Source organism: Chiloscyllium punctatum, chromosome 8, assembly GCF_047496795.1.
Source record: "Chiloscyllium punctatum isolate Juve2018m chromosome 8, sChiPun1.3, whole genome shotgun sequence".
In the NCBI taxonomy this organism is placed as follows: Eukaryota; Metazoa; Chordata; class Chondrichthyes; order Orectolobiformes; family Hemiscylliidae; genus Chiloscyllium; species Chiloscyllium punctatum.
This window is the reverse complement of record NC_092746.1, coordinates 120,239,674-120,257,640: the sequence shown is the minus strand read 5'-3', so window position 1 is coordinate 120,257,640 and position 17,967 is coordinate 120,239,674. Positions and strand designations below refer to the sequence as shown.

Genomic DNA, 17,967 nt, shown 5'->3' with positions numbered 1-17,967 from the left:
GAGAGGCTGAACAGGCTGGGGCTGTTTTCCCTGGAGTGTCAGAGGCTGAGGGGTGACCTTATAGAGGTTTACAAAATTATGAGGGGCATGGATAGGATAAATAGACAAGGTCTTCTCCCTGGGGTCGGGGAGTCCAGAACTAGAGGGCATAGGTTTAGGGTGAGAGGGGAAAGATATAAAAGAGACCTAAGAGGCAACGTTTTTACACAGAGGGTGGTACGTGTATGGAATGAGCTGCCAGAGGAAGTGGTGGAGGCTGGTACAATTGCAACATTTAAGAGGCATTTGGATGGGTATATGAATAGGAAGGGTTTGGAGGGATATGGGCCAAGTGCTGGCAAATGGGACTAGATTAGGTTAGGATATCTGGGTCAGCATGGATGGGTTGGACCGAAGGGTCTGTTTCCGTGCTGTACATCTCTATGACTCCAAATGTCATAATTGTACCAGCCTCCTCTGGTACATACCCGTACCATTGAGAATCGCTCTAAACCTGCCTTAAAAATATTTAAGGATTCTGCATTCACTGCCTTTGGAGGCGGGATTTGCAAACCACAGCCCTGTGAGAGAGAATCCTTTTTCCTCTACTTTCCCGCACCTCTGCTGTGTCTGTGCTGTGGTAGACCCACAGATCTGACCGCACTGTGTGCCTGGACAAAGCTACTGTCGGTTAGAAAGTTCTCGCTGATACAAACCAATCACAACAGGACCACGCGGGGGCACGATCACATTGATTCATCTACTGGATGTGGCATGTTGTGACAAAAAGAGAAAATATTGGAAATAAACTGCTGCTTCTGAACGGGGAGAGACTAACTGGCGTTTCAGGTCAAGAAGACATATAATTTCCCTGTCTTTTTTCCCTGTCACGCGCTCACTGAGCTTCCCAGCTGTCCAATTGATTCATCTCGGATTCTCAACCTTCCACATTGCTAGTTCATCGGAACGAAGGAGCAGGATTGGGCCTGCCCTGACAATCATTAAGATCGTGGCGGATCTAACCATTGTCTCAGCTGCTCCTACTCGCATTATCCCCATGACCCTTAATCCCCGACCATGCACATAAACCACCCAACTGTCTCTTGACTATATTTAATGAAGCTGCCTCTACTGCTTCCTTGGACAGAGAATTGCACAGATTCACTACTCCCTGGGCAAAGCAGTTCCTCCTCATCTCTGTCCTAGATCTACTCCCCCTAATCTTGAGGCCAAGTCCCCTCGTCCTAGTCTCACCCACCAGCAGAAACAACTTGCCTGCCTCTATCTTATCTGCTCCTTACTTAATTTTATACGTTCCTATGAGATCCCCTCTCAATTCTTCTATAGTCCTCAGCGGCCCAGGCCCTTATCAAACGTCAATCCTGGAATCATTCTGATTAGATTAGATTACTTACAGTGTGGAAACAGGCCCTTCGGCCCAACAAGTCCACACTGCCCCGCCGAAGCGCAACCCACCCATACCCCTATATCTACCTCTTACCTACACTACGGGCAATTTAGCATGGCCAATTCACCTGACCTGCACATCTTTGGACTGTGGGAGGAAACCGGAGCACCCGGAGGAAACCCACGCAGACACGGGGAGAACGTGCAAACTCCACACAGTCAGTCCCTGAGGCGGGAATTGAACCCGGGTCTCTGGCGCTGTGAGGCAGCAGTGCTAACCACTGTGCCACCGTGCCGCCCAAAACCTTCTGGTAAACCTCTATCGCAGTCCCTCCATCGCCAGAACCACCTCCCTCTGGTAAGGAGACCAAAAGTGAGTGACCATCATTGTAAAGCCCAGCATGACCTCAGAATGATGTTAGCTCATTGTACAGTCCAGCAGACAGCTCCCTCCATTCATAAATTAACTGTACGACTGCAGGCAACTGGAATTCATTTGCATTGCCGTGCTGTTTAGTTCATTCTGTTGCCTCAGGCAGCATGATGAATGAGACCAGCATTTCTCTCTCAATTGCCTGGCTGTACTCATAAACCAATAATAGTCCTCCCATACCGCAAGTTAATGGAGATTTTATTTAAACATGTCCTGCAAGAGATAGTCAACAATTGCTTTTATTTGCTGATCAATCAAATTTGATAGCAAGTGATGCTTTCTTTTTCTATCCACTCACTGGACACAGGCGTCGCTGGCTGGGCCCAACATTTATTGCCCGTCCCTAGTTGCCCCCTTGAGAAGGTGGGGGTGAGCTGCCTTCTTGAACCGCTGCAGTCCACCTGCTGTGGGTTGACCCACAATGCCCTGAGGGAGGGGAATTCCAGGATTTTGACCCAGTCACACTGAAGGAACGGGGATATATTTCCAAGTCAGGATGGGGAGTGGCTGGGAGGAGAACCTGCAGGGGGTGGTGTTCCCGTGTCTCACAACCCCACACCCCCTCCTCTTTATCTCTCAGCCCCCGGCCCACAAGCCTCATTCCTGATGAAGGGCTTTTGCCCAAAACATCGATTCTCCTGCTCCTCGGATGCTCCCTGACCTGCTGTGCTTTTTCCAGCTCTACATTCTCGACTCTGAGCTCCAATATCTGCAGTACTCACTTTCTCTTATGTCTCCCATGGAGTCACATGTAGGCCAGACCAGGTAACAATGACAGATTTCCTTCCCTGAAGGATATTAGTGAGCCAGGTGAGTTTTCTCCGACAATCAACAATGGGTTCGTGGTCTTCAGTAGGTTGTTAATTCCTGGTTTTTGTTTATTGAATTCAAATTCTACCATCTGTCCTGCTGGGATTCAATCCCCGGTCCCCAGAACATTAGCTGATAGCGTGATGAACTGTGACAAGGAAGAGAATGTTTTCCCTTTTATCATTGCAGTGGTCAGCTTAGAGTCATAGAGATGTACAGCATGGAAACAGACCCTTCAGTCCAACCCGTCCATACCGACCAGATATCCCAATCCAGTCTAGTCCGACCTGCCAGCACCCGGCCCATATCCCTCCAAACCCTTCCTATTCGTATACCCTTTTCCATGTTGCCTTTTCCATGTTGCAATTGTACCAGCCTCCACCACATCCTCTGGCAGCTCATTCAACACCCGTACCACCGTCTGCATGAAAATGTTGCCCCTTAGGTCCCTTTTATATCTTTCCCCTCTCACCCTAAACCTATGCCCTCTAGTTCTGGACTCCCCTATCCCAGGGAAAAGACTTTGCTTATTTATCCTATCCATACCCCCCATAATTTTGTAAACCTCTATAAGGTCACCCCTCAGCCTCCGACGCTCCAGGGAAAACAGCCCCAGCCTATTTAGCCTCTCCCTGTAGCTCAAACCCTCCAACCCTGGCAACATCCTTGTAAATCCTTTCTGAACCCTTTCAAGTTTCACAACATCTTTCCGATAAGAAGGAGACCAGAATTGCATGCAGTATTCCAACAGTGGCCTAACCAATGTTCTGTACAGCCGCAACATGACCTCCCGACTCCTGTACTCAATACTCTGACCAATAAAGGAAAGCATACCAAACACCGCCTTCACTATCCTATCTACCTGAGACTCCACTTTCACGGAGCTATAAACCTGCACTCCAAGGTCTCTTTGTTCAGCAACATCTCTATTTGATTATTTGAACGTGCTAAATGATCTGTGCTCATTAACTCATAGTTAACTCAACCACATTAGGGAGATTTAAACAATCCTTAGATAAGCACATGGATGATTTTGGGATAGTGTAGGGGGACGAGCTGAGAATAGTTCACAGGTCGGCACAACATCGAGGGCCGAAGGGCCTGTTATGCGCTGTATTGTTCTATGTTCTATTCAAAGTGTGTGATTGGCTAAGTATGGGTGTTGCCTCAGAGGAAACAGACACAAAGGTGCAGGTACTATGGACAGAATGGCCTCCCTCCATATTGTAACAATTCAAGGATTCTGTGACAGAAATCACAAGATGCTGAGATGGAGATATGGTCCAGATATTTTGAAGGATATTGTAAAAGTTCATAAATAAAATTCTTGTACAGTTAGAAACGGGCCTTGCATAGATCCGAGATATTTAAATTTAGTCCGGCAGGATACGTGGCTTTGACAGGAACCATTTCAGTGGCAGACCACTGGCAGAGTTCTGACTGAATGGATTCGGCACGGAATTCTTAGGCAAGCTTGGAAACAGACTGCCAGACTTCGGAGAAGGAAGGAGGGTTTGGAGGGGGAGCAGCCATTTGCAAGGATTGATGGGGTTCAAGGATATGGTGGCTCAGTCATTAGCACTGCTGCCTCACAGCACCAGGGACCTGGATTCAATTCCAATCTCGGGTGACTGTCTGTGTGGAGTGTGCACATTCTCCCCGTGTCTGTGTGGGTTTCCTCCAGGTGCTCCGGTTTCCTCCCACAGTCCCAAAATGTGCAGGTCAGGGTGAATTGGCCATGCTAAATTGCCCACAGTGTTCAGGTTAGGTGGGTTAGCCATGGGAAACGCAGGGTTACAGGGATCAGGTGGGTCTGGGTGGGATGCTCTTCGGAGGGTCAGTGTGGACTAGTTGGCCCGAATGGCCTGTTTCCCCACTGTAGGGATTCTGTATTTTGTGTTTTATGGTGTAGCCATGGAGTCAACAGAGGAACATCTCTCTCACACACGCACACACAGACACACACAGACACACACACACATACACACACACACACAGACACACACACACAGACACACACACACAGACACACACACAGACACACACACACACAGACACACTCAGACACACACACACATGGACACACACACACACACAGACAGACACACACAGACACACACACACAGACACACACAGACACACACACACAAACACACATGCGGACACACACACACACACAAAGACAGACACACACAGACACACACACACAGACACATACACAGGCACACAAACACACACACATAGACACACTGTGTGTGTGTCTGTGTGTGTTTGTGTGTCTGTGTGTGTGAGTGTGTGTGAGTGTGTGTGTGTGGGTGGGTGTGTCTGTGTGTGTGTGTGTCTGCGTGTGTCTATGTGTGTCTGTGTGTGTGTGTGTGTGTCTCTGTGTGTGTCCGTGTGTGTTTGTGTGTCTGTGAGTGTGTGTCTGTGCGTGTATGTATGTGTCTGTGTGAGTTTGTGTGTCTGTGTGTGCCTGAATGTGTGTGTGTTTGTTTATCTGTGTGTGTGTGTCTATGTGTGTGTGCGTGTGTGCCTGAATGTGTGTGTGCTTATCTGTGTCTGTGTGTGTGCGCGCGTTTGTTTGTGTATGTGTGTGTTTGTTTTTCTGTGTGTATGCGTGTGCGTGTGTGTATCTGTGTTTGTGTGTGTGTCTGTGTCTTTGTATCTGTGTGTGTGTGTGTGTGTGTATCTGTTTTGTGTGTGTATTTGTGTGTGTATCTGTTTTGTGTGTGTCCATGTGTATCTGTGTGTGTGTATCTGTTTTGTGTGTGTGTCTGTGTGTATCTGTGTGTGTATGTCTGTGTGTAAGTTGTTTTGTAACATATCTAACATTGTTTCCTCAGGTTATTGTGCTCCTGTGATATTTCCAATGAATTTCCACCATGTCAATTAATCTCATAAATCCTCCGACAGTGTGGATCCTGCAGTTATGCCAAAACTGGAACACAAATAGCAAATTTGGACCACTTGGTATTTTATTTTGACCCTTTTCAGTGTATGTTGATGTTACTGTGTCTTGTTCCAATATGTGCCTGGCAATGGTGCAACAGCAGAAACCATTCTCTTCTGAACAATGCTGTTTTTATCATATTTTTCTTTATTTATTCATGGGACATGGGTATCACTGGCTGGGCCCAGCATTTATTACCCGTCCCTAGTTGCCCCTTGAAAAGGTGGGGTTGAGTTGCTTCTTGAACCACTGAAGTTGTGAGATGGAACAACTCTCATCACTCTCGCTCTCGTCAACAAACAGACAGGCAGGCTTTGACCAGAAAACATAGGAACAGAAATTAGGCCATTCAGCCCATCGCATCTGCTCCAGCATTCAATTATAGCTGACAGGTTTCTCAACCCCGTTCTCCCGGTCTGTCAGATTGACGAGGAATAGGACAAAGATTCACTTTCGCTCCCAACGTTAATCGGGCACGAGTTCAACAGATGCCCAATATCACAACAGCACCAAGGGAGTCTGTTCTGGCCCGGAGAGTTTGTGATGGAATGGATTGAGGATTCCCTCAAGGTCCCTGCTCTGAATTCAGCAACATTTGCAGGAATTGTAGCTCCGTTGTGTCCTCTATTGACGTTTACCACCACTATCCATCAGACAGACATTCAAATGGAAAGTAGCCAGGAGTGCATGTGCTATCCCCTGAAGCCATGCCAGTGTTTGAGTATGGTACACAGCCAGGTAAAAACAATGACTGCAGACGCTGGAAACCAGATTCTGGATTAGTGGTGCTGGAAGAGCACAGCAGTTCAGGCAGCATCCGAGGAGCTTCGAAATTGACGTTTCGGGCAAAAGCTACACAGCCAGGCTGTTTCGCTCCTGTTCCTCACTTGAGGGCACCCTTGCGGTAAACTTGTATGACTAGTTTTGGACTCCAAAGTTCAATCCAGCCTTTCCTTTGCGAAACCAACTGGATTGGGTCCAACGTGGGTCTTAGGGATTTCTCCATCTTATTCCATCAAATGGAGAGAATTATTGGGGTACACAGGTTGGATTTACAATATGTGCTGGAGGTCCTGCTCTATGCCAATGGGTTTTAAGTTTCTCAGAAGTGCTATTATATCGCAATTTGCTTTCTTTTTTTAGGCTAATGGCTTCCACCCAGAGTGTATGATTAAACGGGAAATGGAACGTTGCCTGAACAAGTTGAGTGAAGACGATGAAACTGCGTTTGGTAAGAATTCAATTGCAAAGTATAGCAGCAAGCCTGAAGGTAGGGAACGCTTCAGAAACGAGCTCAGGGCTACCAGAAAGAAAATGAAAAGAAAATGAGAGAAGCAGACTGTGAGAATCGTTCCGAGTTTATCAAAAGGAAGGGAGTAGCTAAAGTAAACAGTTGAAATGGAGAAGTTATCCTAGGGAATGAGGAGCCAGCAGAGATTGAACAAGCACTTCGTATTAGGATTAAATCTCGGCACAACATCGTGGGCCAAAGGGCCTGTTCTGTGCTGTACTTTTCTATGTTCTATATTCTTATTGTTCAACAGTTCGACTCCTTTTAATCACTGCAAGATAAACACATCGTTAGACTAAAACCCAACCAGGAGCGATTTCAGATAATTGCAGACGTTTGGTCAGCATTGCTAGAATAGACTTTGTCCTGTAACAAGATGTCCTCAATCCTGAGGGTTTTCAGTGCAGTAACATTTTCTGAGGAGACTATAACTTCCAGCCATATTACAGCAGAAACAACTTGACTAAGTTAACCAATATCATTACTGAGAATCCCAACTTTAGAACTGGGGAGTATTTCCATTTGTCCTTGCAGAGTTAAATGTCAGAGTCCAATTGTTTGATAATTCCTTCAAAATGCTTCTTTTAAGAATAAATTCTGGGTTGTATTGGAATAATGGTCATCGTTTCATCGAGGACTGGGTAATTAAAGATTTATTTATGATGTGGAGGTGCCGGTGTTGGACAGGGTTGGACAAGCTCAGAAGTCACATGACCCCGGGTTATCGTCCATCGGGTTTAGTTAAAGTCACAAGCTTTCAGGGCTCTGCTCCTTCACCCGGCAAAGGAGCAGTGCTCAGAAAGCTTGCAGTTTTAAATAAAACTGTTGGACTATAACCTGGTATCATGTGCCTTCTGACTTTGTCCACTTCATTTATGTATAGGAACAGATCCACATGGAAGTAAATACTCAATAATGTCTCCACTTGACAGACAGTGTTCCATACATTCACCTCAAGGTATTTGTAACATGACAACTCTAAGGTAAATTACACAAAACCTTCAAAGCCACCTCAATAGCAGCTGGATGATCAATGCCAAGGCAATTGTACTCACAGTTCCATTGTGACTTTACAGTCGGTTGATGTACTGCAAAGATTATTAATTCAAGTGATTTTCTTTACTGCTGCCTGTGGGTCTAGAAAAGAGCCTTTGAAATGTTTATTGTTAGACCTTACAAAAAGCTGAATTCTTCACAGAACAAAAACAGACAATCTGCTTCCCAGTAAAGGGATGTATTGTCATCAATATCTCAACCGTGGCACGGTGGCTCAGTGGTTAGCCCTGCTACCTCACAGCGCCAGGGGCTTGGGTTCAATTCCCGCCTCAGGCGACTGACTGTGTGGAGTTTGCACATTCTCCCCGTGTCTGCGTGGGTTTTCTCCGGGTGCTCCGATTTCCTCCCACAGTCCAAAGATGTGTAGGATAGGAGAACTGACCATGCTAAATTGCCCGTAGTGTTAGGTGCATTAGTCGTAGGGGAATGGTTCTGGGTGGGTTGCTCTTCGCAGGGTCAGTGTGGACTTGTTGGGCCGAAAGGCCTGTTTCCACACTGTAGGTAATCTAATCTAAAAATACTGTCTGTATATGAGCTAGTTTTACAGATTTCCTGACAGAATTACAGATTTTCATATCACTTAATCCTGTGCACCATTGTTTGGTGAAAACGAACTCTGAGGTGCTCTAAATGTGATTTTATAAAATTCATTCATGGGTGTGGGCATCACTGGCAAGCCCATCCCTAAGTCACCCCCATCGCTGTAGGTCTGGAGTCACGTGTAGGCCAGACACGATAAGGATGGCAGTTTCCTTCCCTAAAGGGCGTTAAGTGACGTGGGTGAAATTTCCTGACAATTGACAAGCGTGTTTGAAAGTTAGACTCATGATTTCTGCTGGTCGTTTGTAACATTGATGTAACATATTGTATATTTGATTGTTAAAGTCTTGAATCTGCGCATTAGTGGAACTTCTAATGGCCCTGTTAAACTCTCTCTGATGAGCCACACCGTCTGTCCGACATGAACAGCGAGTGGTTTGCAAAAACCCTGCACTTGTTCTGATTTAGGACTCTCCACGTTTCCATGGAAAAATCAAATCTTTAAAATGCTGGCGGAAGACAGAGTATGCTGGTGTGTGAGAGGAACCGCAAAGTTCCTCAAACAATTGTGGGAACTATGTGGCAAACTGTGTCTGTTGCAAGGGCCAACATTGCGACATTATTTTTAAAAAAAATAATTCATTTGCGAGATGCGGAATTGCCGGCTAGGCAGCATTTATTGTCCATCCCTCAATGCCCCGAGGGTAGTTAGAGTCAACCTGTGGGTATGGTGTCACATCTAGGCCAGACTGGGTAAGGATGGCAGTTTCCTTCCCTCAAGGACATTAGCGAAACACAATTTTCATCATTAGACTCTAATTCCAGATTTAGTTTTTTTAATTACTGACTTCATATTCTACCATGCCAGGATTTGAATCCAGACCTCCAGAACATTACTGCGATAATACCTCTTGACCATCACCACCCACTCTCCATGTCCCTCTGGACTGGATATCAGACCGTTGCCTCTTTTTAGTATTTAGACTCCAATTTTTATTATTTTTTTCACTCATGGGATGTGGACGACGCTGGCTGGGCCTGTCCCTAGTTGCCCCCTTGAGAAGATGGGGGTAAGCTGCTTTCTTGAAACGGTGCAGTCCACCTGCTGTGGGTTGACCCACAATGTCCTGAGGGAGGGAATTCCAGGATTTTGACCCAGTGACACTGATATATTTCCAAGTCGGGATGGCGAGTGTCTCGGAGGGGAAGTTGCAGGGGGTGGTGTTCCCATGTATCTGCTGCCGTTGTCCTTCAAGATGGAAGTGGTCATGGATTTGGAAGTTTCAAATAAACAACAGCACAATCAATTCTCATCCTTACATGAGTGCAGTGTATACGGTGGTAACCATACCTTTGTACAATCATCTTCTTGTACAGAGAAGTCATCTGTTGACGCACACCGCCTCATCAGAATCCAAGATCCCATGGTCACTTTAAAGGGTCAAATAGAAACATAGGCGATCGGAGGAGGCCATTCAGCCCTTCCAGCCTGCTCTGCCATTCAAGAGGATCATGGCTGATTCTCCAATTCATTTCCACTGACTCCCCCATTTGAGGTTTAAAAACTACATCAAACTCCTTCTGGACAACACTCACTGTTTTGGGCCCCCAACAATTTCTGTGGCAGAGAATTCCACAGAGATACCGACTCTCCATCCTTAACGGCCTACCCTGTATCCTTCGACCGTGACCCCCCCATTTCTGAACCTCCACCCCACCCACCCCCATGTCTCATCACCATGCCATCGTTGGCAGTTGCCCAGATCACAAACCGGGTGGGAGATTAGATTCTTATCCAGTGTCATTTACAGCAGGGAGTAAAAACGGCCCTTCAGCCCATCATTAGTCAAACATCTGTTGCCACTGATGTTTGGCGTAATCTGCGTGGGCAGGGCGGGGAAGTGTGTTTGGACAAAAGTCATGGTGAGGAAAAAACGTGTGGAAAGAAAGAAGGATTTAGAATTAATCCAAGAATCATTAAAATGAGCCCATTTAAGATATGAACTTCCATCCATGTTTGTAATATAAAGCCTCCTGCTCAAACTATGAAGCAAGTCTAGATGAGGACAGTGCATTTGATGGGGTTTATATGGATTCCAGCAAGACCCTGGGCAGGGTCCCAGGTGTGAAACTGATGCAGAAGGTAAAAGCTGACAGGACCCAGCATAATCTGACACACTGGGACCACAATGAGCTGAGCGCTGGAGACAGGGGGGGAGGTGAGAGAAGGCTGCTTGCGTGACTGGAGCCCAGTGTGCAGTACCACAGGGATCAGTGCTGGGTCCCTTCTTGGTTGTAATATTCATAAGCGATGTATTGAGAGGGTGAGGAGGATGCTAAGTGCATTTGGAGATGATGTGAAGGTGGGTCAGGGGGGTTGGCAGTGAGGAGGGTGGTGTTAGGGTACAGGAGGGCGTGACCTTATGAAACCATGAGGGGCATGGATAGGGTAAACAAGGTCTTTTCCCCAGGGTTGGGGAGTCCAGAACTAGAGGGCACAGGTTTAGGGTGAGAGGGGAAAGATTTAAAAGGGACCTAAGAGACAACTTTTTCACTCAAAATAAGCTGCCAGAGGAAGTGGTGGAGGCTGGTACAGTTACAACATTTAAGTGGCATTTGAATATATATGAATAGGAAGGGTTTGGGGGAATATGGGCTGGGTGCTGGCAAATGGGATTAGATTAGGTTATGGATGAGTGGTGCTGGAAGAGCACAGCAGTTCAGGCAGCATCCGAGGAGCAGGAAAATGGACGTTTCGGGCAAAAGCCCTTCATCAGGAATGAAGGCAGTGAGCCTGAAGGGTGGAGAGATAAATGAGAGGAGGGTGGGGGTGGGGAGAGAGTAGCATAGAGTACAATGAGTGAGTGGGGGAGGGGATGAAGGTGATAGGTCAGGGAGGAGGGTGGAGTGGATAGGTGGAAAGGAAGATAGGCAGGTCGGACAGGACATGGGGAATGGTGCTGAGCTGGAAGGTTGGAACTGGGGTGAGGTGGGGGAAGGGGAAATGAGGAAACTGTTGAAGTCCACATTGATGCCCTGGGGTTTTTTTTTAGATTAGATTACTTACAGTGTGGAAACAGGCCCTTCGGCCCAACAAGTCCACACCGCCCCACCGAAGCGCAACCAACCCATACCCCTACATCTACCCCTTACCTAACACTATGGGCAATTTTAGCACGGCCAATTCACCTGACCTGCACATCTTTGGACTGTGGGAGGAAACCGGAGCACCCGGAGGAAACCCACGCAGACACGGGGAGAATGTGCAAACTCCACACAGTCAGTCGCCTGAGGCGGGAATTGAACCCGGGTCTCTGGTGCTGTGAGGCAGTTGTGCTAACCACTGTGCCACCGTGCCGCCCGTTGAAGTGTTCCGAGGCGGAAGATGAGGCGTTCTTCCTCCAGGCGTCTGGTGGTGAGGGAGCGGCGGTGAAGGAGGCCCAGGACCTCCATGCCCTCGACAGAGTGGGAGGGGGAGTTGAAATGTTGGGCCACGGGGCGGTTTGGTTGATTGGTGCGGGTGTCCCAGAGATGTTCCCTAAAGCGCTCTGCTAGGAGGCGCCCAGTCTCCCCAATGTAGAGGAGACCGCATCGGGAGCAACGGATACAATAAATGATATTGGTGGATGTGCAAGTAAAACATTGATGGATGTGGAAGGCTCCTTTAGGGCCTTGGATAGAGGTGAGGGAGGAGGTGTGAGCGCAGGTTTTGCAATTCCTGCGGTGGCAGGGGAAGGTGCCAGGACGGGAGGGTGGGTTGTTGGGAGGCGTGGACCTGACCGCGGAGTCCTCTGGTGAGGTGGTGACTGGAGTACTGTGTGTAGTTCTGGACCCCACACTATAGGAAGGATGTGATTGTACTGGGGGGGCGGAGGGTGTGGGGTACAGAGGAGATTCACCAGAATGCTGCCTGGGATGGAGCAGTTCAGCGATGAACAGAGGCTGGATAAGCTCAGGATGTTTTCTACAGAGCAGAGAAGGCTGAGTGGGGACTGGATAGAGGTGTATAAGGTCATGAGGAGCTTGGACAGGATGAGTTGAGAGCAGCTATTCCTCTTAGTCACAAGATTAATAATAAGGGGGTTTTAACTGAAAGTGAGGTGGGACATTTTGAGGGGATTTGAGGACAAACCTTTTGTCATCCAGAGGGTGGTGGGAGCCTGGAATGCATGAACTGGGAGGGAGAGTTGAGGCGGAAAACCTCACATTTAAAAATAACTTGGATGAGCGCTCAATATCATAACATTCAAGGCTATGGGCTGCGTGCAGGACAGTGGGACTAGGGAAGTGTATCTTTGGCAATGCAGACTTGATGGGGCCAAAGTGCCTCTTCCATACTGTATGAGTCAGTTCCAGTTTGGGTTCCACCAGGGTCACTCAGCTCCTGACCTCATTACAGTCTTGGGTCAAACATGGACACAGAGCTGAATTCCAGAGGGTGAGGGGAGAGGGACACAGCCCTTGACATCAAGGCTGCATTTGACTGAGGGTGGCATCAAGGAGCCCTGGCAAAACTGGAATCAATGGGTATCAGGGGGCAAGCTCTCCACTGGTTGGGGTCATACCTGGTACAAAGGAAGATGGTCGAGGTTGTTGGAGGTCAGTCATCTCAGCTCCAGGACATCTCTGCAGGAGTTCCTCAGGGGAGTGCCCTAGACCCCAACCATCTTCAGCGGCTTCATCAATGACCTTCCTTCCATCATCAGGTCAGAAGTCGGGATGTTCGCCAAATATTGCACAGTGTTCAGCACCGTTCATAATTCCTCCGATACTGAAGCAGTCCATGTTCAAATTCAGATCCAGACAATATCCAGACTTGGGCTGACAAGTGGCAGGTAATAGTCACGCCACTCAAATGCCAGGCTATGACCATCACCAACAAGAGAAAATCTAACCAACTCCCCTTGATATTCAACAGTACTACCACTGAATCCCCCACTGTCAACATTGGGAGGGGTGTGGGTAAGGGGGTGGTGGGTGAGGGTTACAAAACTGAATTCGACACACCACATAAACACAGTGGCTGCAAGAGCAGGTCAGAGGTTGGGAATCCTGCAGTGAGTAACTCCCCTCCTGACTCCCCAAAGCCTGTCCACCATCTCCAAGGCACAAGTCAGGAGTGTGATGGAATACTCCCCCCTTGCCTGGATGGGGGCAGCTCCAACAACACTCAAGAAGCTCGACACCCTCCAGGGACAAAGCAGCTCCCACTTGACTGGCACCACACCCACAAACATCCACTCCCTTCACCACCAACACTCAGTAGCAGCAGTGTGTACACACCATCCTGACTTGGAAATATATCACTGTTCCTTCACAGGAAAACGAGGGATTATGCTGTCGATGCAAACATTGAAGCCATTTGAAGTCCAATGTAATATTGCAGTTGGAAAGATGAGACAAGGGAAGATAGTTTCATATTAACATCTGATAATCCTCAACTCCACTTGCTTGCCTTCACTCTACAACCCTCTATTATCTTACAGATTAAAATCTGTCTCAGCCTTGAATATACGTAACGACCCAACCTCAGCGGCCCTCTGGGGGTAAACAGACTCACTCCCTCTGAGAGGGGAAATTCCCCCTCATCACGGTCTTAAGTGGGTGACCCCCCCCCTCATTCTGAGATTGCCCCCTCTGGTCCTAGACTCTCCCCCAAGGGGAAACAGTCCCTCCAATCTCCCCTGTCACGTTCCCTAAGAATCTTATGCATTTCAATAAGGTCGTCTCTCCTTCTCCTAAACTCCAGTGAGTACAGGCCCAACCTATCCACCTCTCCTCATCAGAAAGTCCCTCCATATTCAGTCCTTTTTCGGACTGCCTCCAATGCTAAAATATTTTTCCTTTGATAAAGGGCCTAAAACTGTACACAGTGTTCCAGCTGTGCTCTGTTAGGTGCCTGATATCGTTTTAGCAAAAATGTCCCTGCTTCCACACTCCATTCTCTTTGAACATAGACTGACATTCCATTTGCCATCGAGATGTACAGCACGGAAACAGAACCTTTGGTCCAACTGCTGCCGAGATATCCCAACCCAATCTAGTCCCACCTGCCAGCATTTGACCCATATCCCTCCAAACCCTTCCTATTCATATACCCATCCAGGTGCCTTTAAAATGTTGTCTTTGTACCAGCCTCCACCACTTCCTCTGGCAGCTCATTCCATACACGCACCACCCTCTGCGTGAAAAAGTTGCCCCTTAGGTCCCTTTTAAATATTTCCCCTCTCACCCTAAACCCTCTAGCTTTACACTCCCCCAGCACGGAGAAAATACTTTGTCTATTTATCCTATCCATGCCCCTCATGATTGTATAAACCTCTATAAGGTCACCCCTCAGCCTCCGACGCTCCAGGGAAAACAGCCCCAGCCTGTTCAGCCTCTCCCTGTAGCTCACATCCTCCAACCCTGGCAACATCCTTGTAAATCTTTTCTGAACCCTTCCAAATTTCACAATGTCCTTCCGACAGGAGAGAGACCAGAATTGCACGCAATATTCCAAAAGTCCTATGAGATAAAATCACACTTTTTATTTCCTAAAGTCACTATTTCCTGAATAAAGCCTTGTATCTCCCAGTAGCTGCTTCATCTCCCAATATCCTTCATCTGCTTTATATCTGTTTCCCCACATGGCACAGGACAAAACGTTATATTTCTGTAAAGTGTCAGAAATAGAGTCATACAAATCTGGTGTGCATTTGGCAAATTAACTTTGAATTTGATGTCATCTGATGTTTCCAGTTTTTGTTGGTGATGATGTACTTTTATTGTGCTATCAGTATTTACACAGTGTCCTAACATTGTATCCATTTCCATCTGAATTACAAGGTTGAAAAACAAGGTATTCACCATATTGTGTTGCACTAAAGAAGCCGATCAGGTTATGTGAGTGTGGAATGTTGCAATTACTTCCATCTATGCTCATGGTTGATTAGATTCAGAATCCCCACAGAGTGGCAACGAGCCAATTGTCCCAACAAGTCCACAATGACTTTTCGAAAAGTATCCCGGCTAAACCCATCCCCCTTTCACCCCCTATTTCCCTTGCTTAGTGCACCTTAACTTACACATCCCTGGACACTATGGGCAATTTCCCATGGCCAATCCACCTGACCTGGTCAGGTTTGGACTGTGGGAGGAAACCCGGACAGACACAGGGAGAATGTACAAACTCTACAAGACAGTCACCCGAGGCTGGAATCAACCCTGGGTCCCTGGTGCTGGGAGGCAGCAGTGCTAATCACTGAGCCACCGTGCTGCACCAAATATGTTGATGCTTTCTGTACTTTTCATTACTGTAATGTTCCACTTGCTCCCACGCACTGATATTATTTTAACTCGACCTTCCTTTATTTCCCATGTCTTGCCTTTCCACCATCCCTGTTGATTATAGAGTCATAGAGCCCTACAGTATGGAGACAGGCCCTTTGGCCCAAACTGGACAAAATGTCCATCCATGCTAACCCCATTCCTCTACACTTGGCCCATATCCTTCTAACCCTTTCCCGTCCAAGTATTTGTCCAAATGCCTTTTAAATGTTGTTAATGTACCCACCTCAACCACTTCCGCTGGCAGCTCATTCCATAAGCGTACCACCCTCTGTGTAAAAATGTTACCCCTCAGGTCCCTTTTATTCTTTCCCCTCTAACCTTAAACTGATGCCCTCTAGTCCTCGCTTCCCCAACCGTGGGGAAAAGACTGAGTGCATCCACCCTATCCATGCCTCTCATGCCTCTCAAAAAAAAAATAAGTATACAGCTTTGGAAACTGTTGGGGGGGACAGCCTTGCAGGTGTAAGCTGCAGTGAAGGGGTCTGTGGCTCTGAGACTCAGAAGGGAAAGGGGGAGAGGAGGAGAGCGCTAGTTATAGGAGACTCTCTAGTTAGAGGGACGGACAGGCGGTTCTGTGGACATGGGCGAGACTCTCGGATGGTTTGTTGCCTCCCGGGTGCCAGGGTCTGAGACGTCTCGGACAGTGTCTTCAGAATCCTTAAGGGGGAGGGTGTGCAGCCAGAAGTCGTGGTACACATTGGCACCAACGATATAGGTAGGAAGAGGGGTGGGGAGGTCATTCAGGAGCTCATGGAGTTAGGCTGGAAGCTAAAAGCTAGGACGGACAGAGTCGTCATCTCTGGGTTGTTGCCGGTGCCACGTGACAGTGAGGCAAGGAATAGGGAGAGATGCAGTTGAACACGTGGCTGCAAGGATGGTGGAGGAGGGAGGGCTTCAGATATTTGGACAATTGGACTGCATTCTGGGGAAGGTGGGACCTGTACAAACAGGACGGGTTGCACCTGAACCAGAAGGGCACCAATATCCTGGGGGATAGGTTTGCTAGCACTCTTCGGGGGGGTTTAAACTAATTTGGCAGGGGGATGGGATCCGGACTTGTAGTCCAGCAAGTAAGCTAGCTGTGTGTCAGGGTGCCCAAGACTGTAGGGAGGCTGTGGAGAAGGTAGCACTGACAGGGACTACTTGCGGACACAGAGATGGGCTCAAGTGCGTATACTTCAATGCAAGGAGTATCAGAAATAAGGTGGGTGAACTTAAGGCGTGGATCGGTACCCGGGACTACGATGTTGTGGCCATCACGGAAACATGGATAGATGAGGGACAGGAATGGCTGTTGGAGGTTCCTGGTTACAGATGTTTCAGTAAGATTAGGGAGGGTGGTAAAAAAGGAGGGGGGGTGGCATTGCTAATTAGAAATGGTATAACGGCTGCAGAAAGGAAGTTTGAGGGGGATCTGCCTGTGGAGGTAGTATGGGCTGAAGTCAGAAATAGGAAAGGTGCAGTCACCTTGTTGGGTGTTTACTATAGGCCCCCCAATAGCAGCAGAGATGTGGAGAAACAGATTGGGAAACAGATTTTGGAAAGGTGCAGAAGCCACAGGGTCGTAGTCATGGGCGACTTCAATTTCCCAAATATTGATTGGAAGCTCTTTAGATCAAGTAGATTGGATGGGGCGGTGTTTGTGCAGTGTGTCCAGGAAGCTTTTCTAACGCAGCATGTAGATTGTCCAACCAGAGGGGAGGCCATATTGGATTTGGTACTCGGTAATGAACCGGGACAAGTGGTGGGCTGGTTAGTGGGTGAACATTTTGGTGATGGTGACCACAATTCTGTGACTTTCACCTTGGTTATGGAGAGAGATAGGTGCGCACAACAAGGTAGATTTTACAATTGGGGGAAGGGAAATTACGATGCTGTAAGACAGGATTTGAGGAGCATACGTTGGGAGCATAGGCTGTCAGGGAAGGATGTGGTGGAAATGTGGAACTTTTTCAAAGAGCAGATACGACGTGTCCATGATATGTATGTACCTATCAGGCAGGAAAGAAATGGTCGTGTGAGGGAGCCTTGGTTGACGAGGGAGGTTGAATGTCTAGTAAAGAGGAAGAAGGAGGCTTACATAAGGTTGAGGAAACAGGGTTCAGACAGAGCAGTGGAGGGATACAGGATAGCCAGAAGGGACCTGAAGAAAGGGATTAGGAGAGCTAA

The 17,967-nt window shown here is 47.7% G+C and overlaps 1 protein-coding gene across 3 annotated transcripts in view; it reads left to right on the top strand.

Moving 5' to 3' along the window:
* The window catches only part of LOC140480854 (pituitary adenylate cyclase-activating polypeptide type I receptor-like), a 280,791-nt gene that overhangs the window by 111,155 nt on the left and 151,669 nt on the right, over nt 1-17,967 (top strand). For all 3 annotated transcript variants that reach the window (XM_072576361.1, XM_072576360.1, XM_072576362.1), the window contains exon 4: nt 6,723-6,810. In XM_072576361.1, coding sequence (XP_072432462.1) covers nt 6,723-6,810 — 88 coding nt within the window. The remainder of the gene's footprint in view (nt 1-6,722; nt 6,811-17,967) is intronic.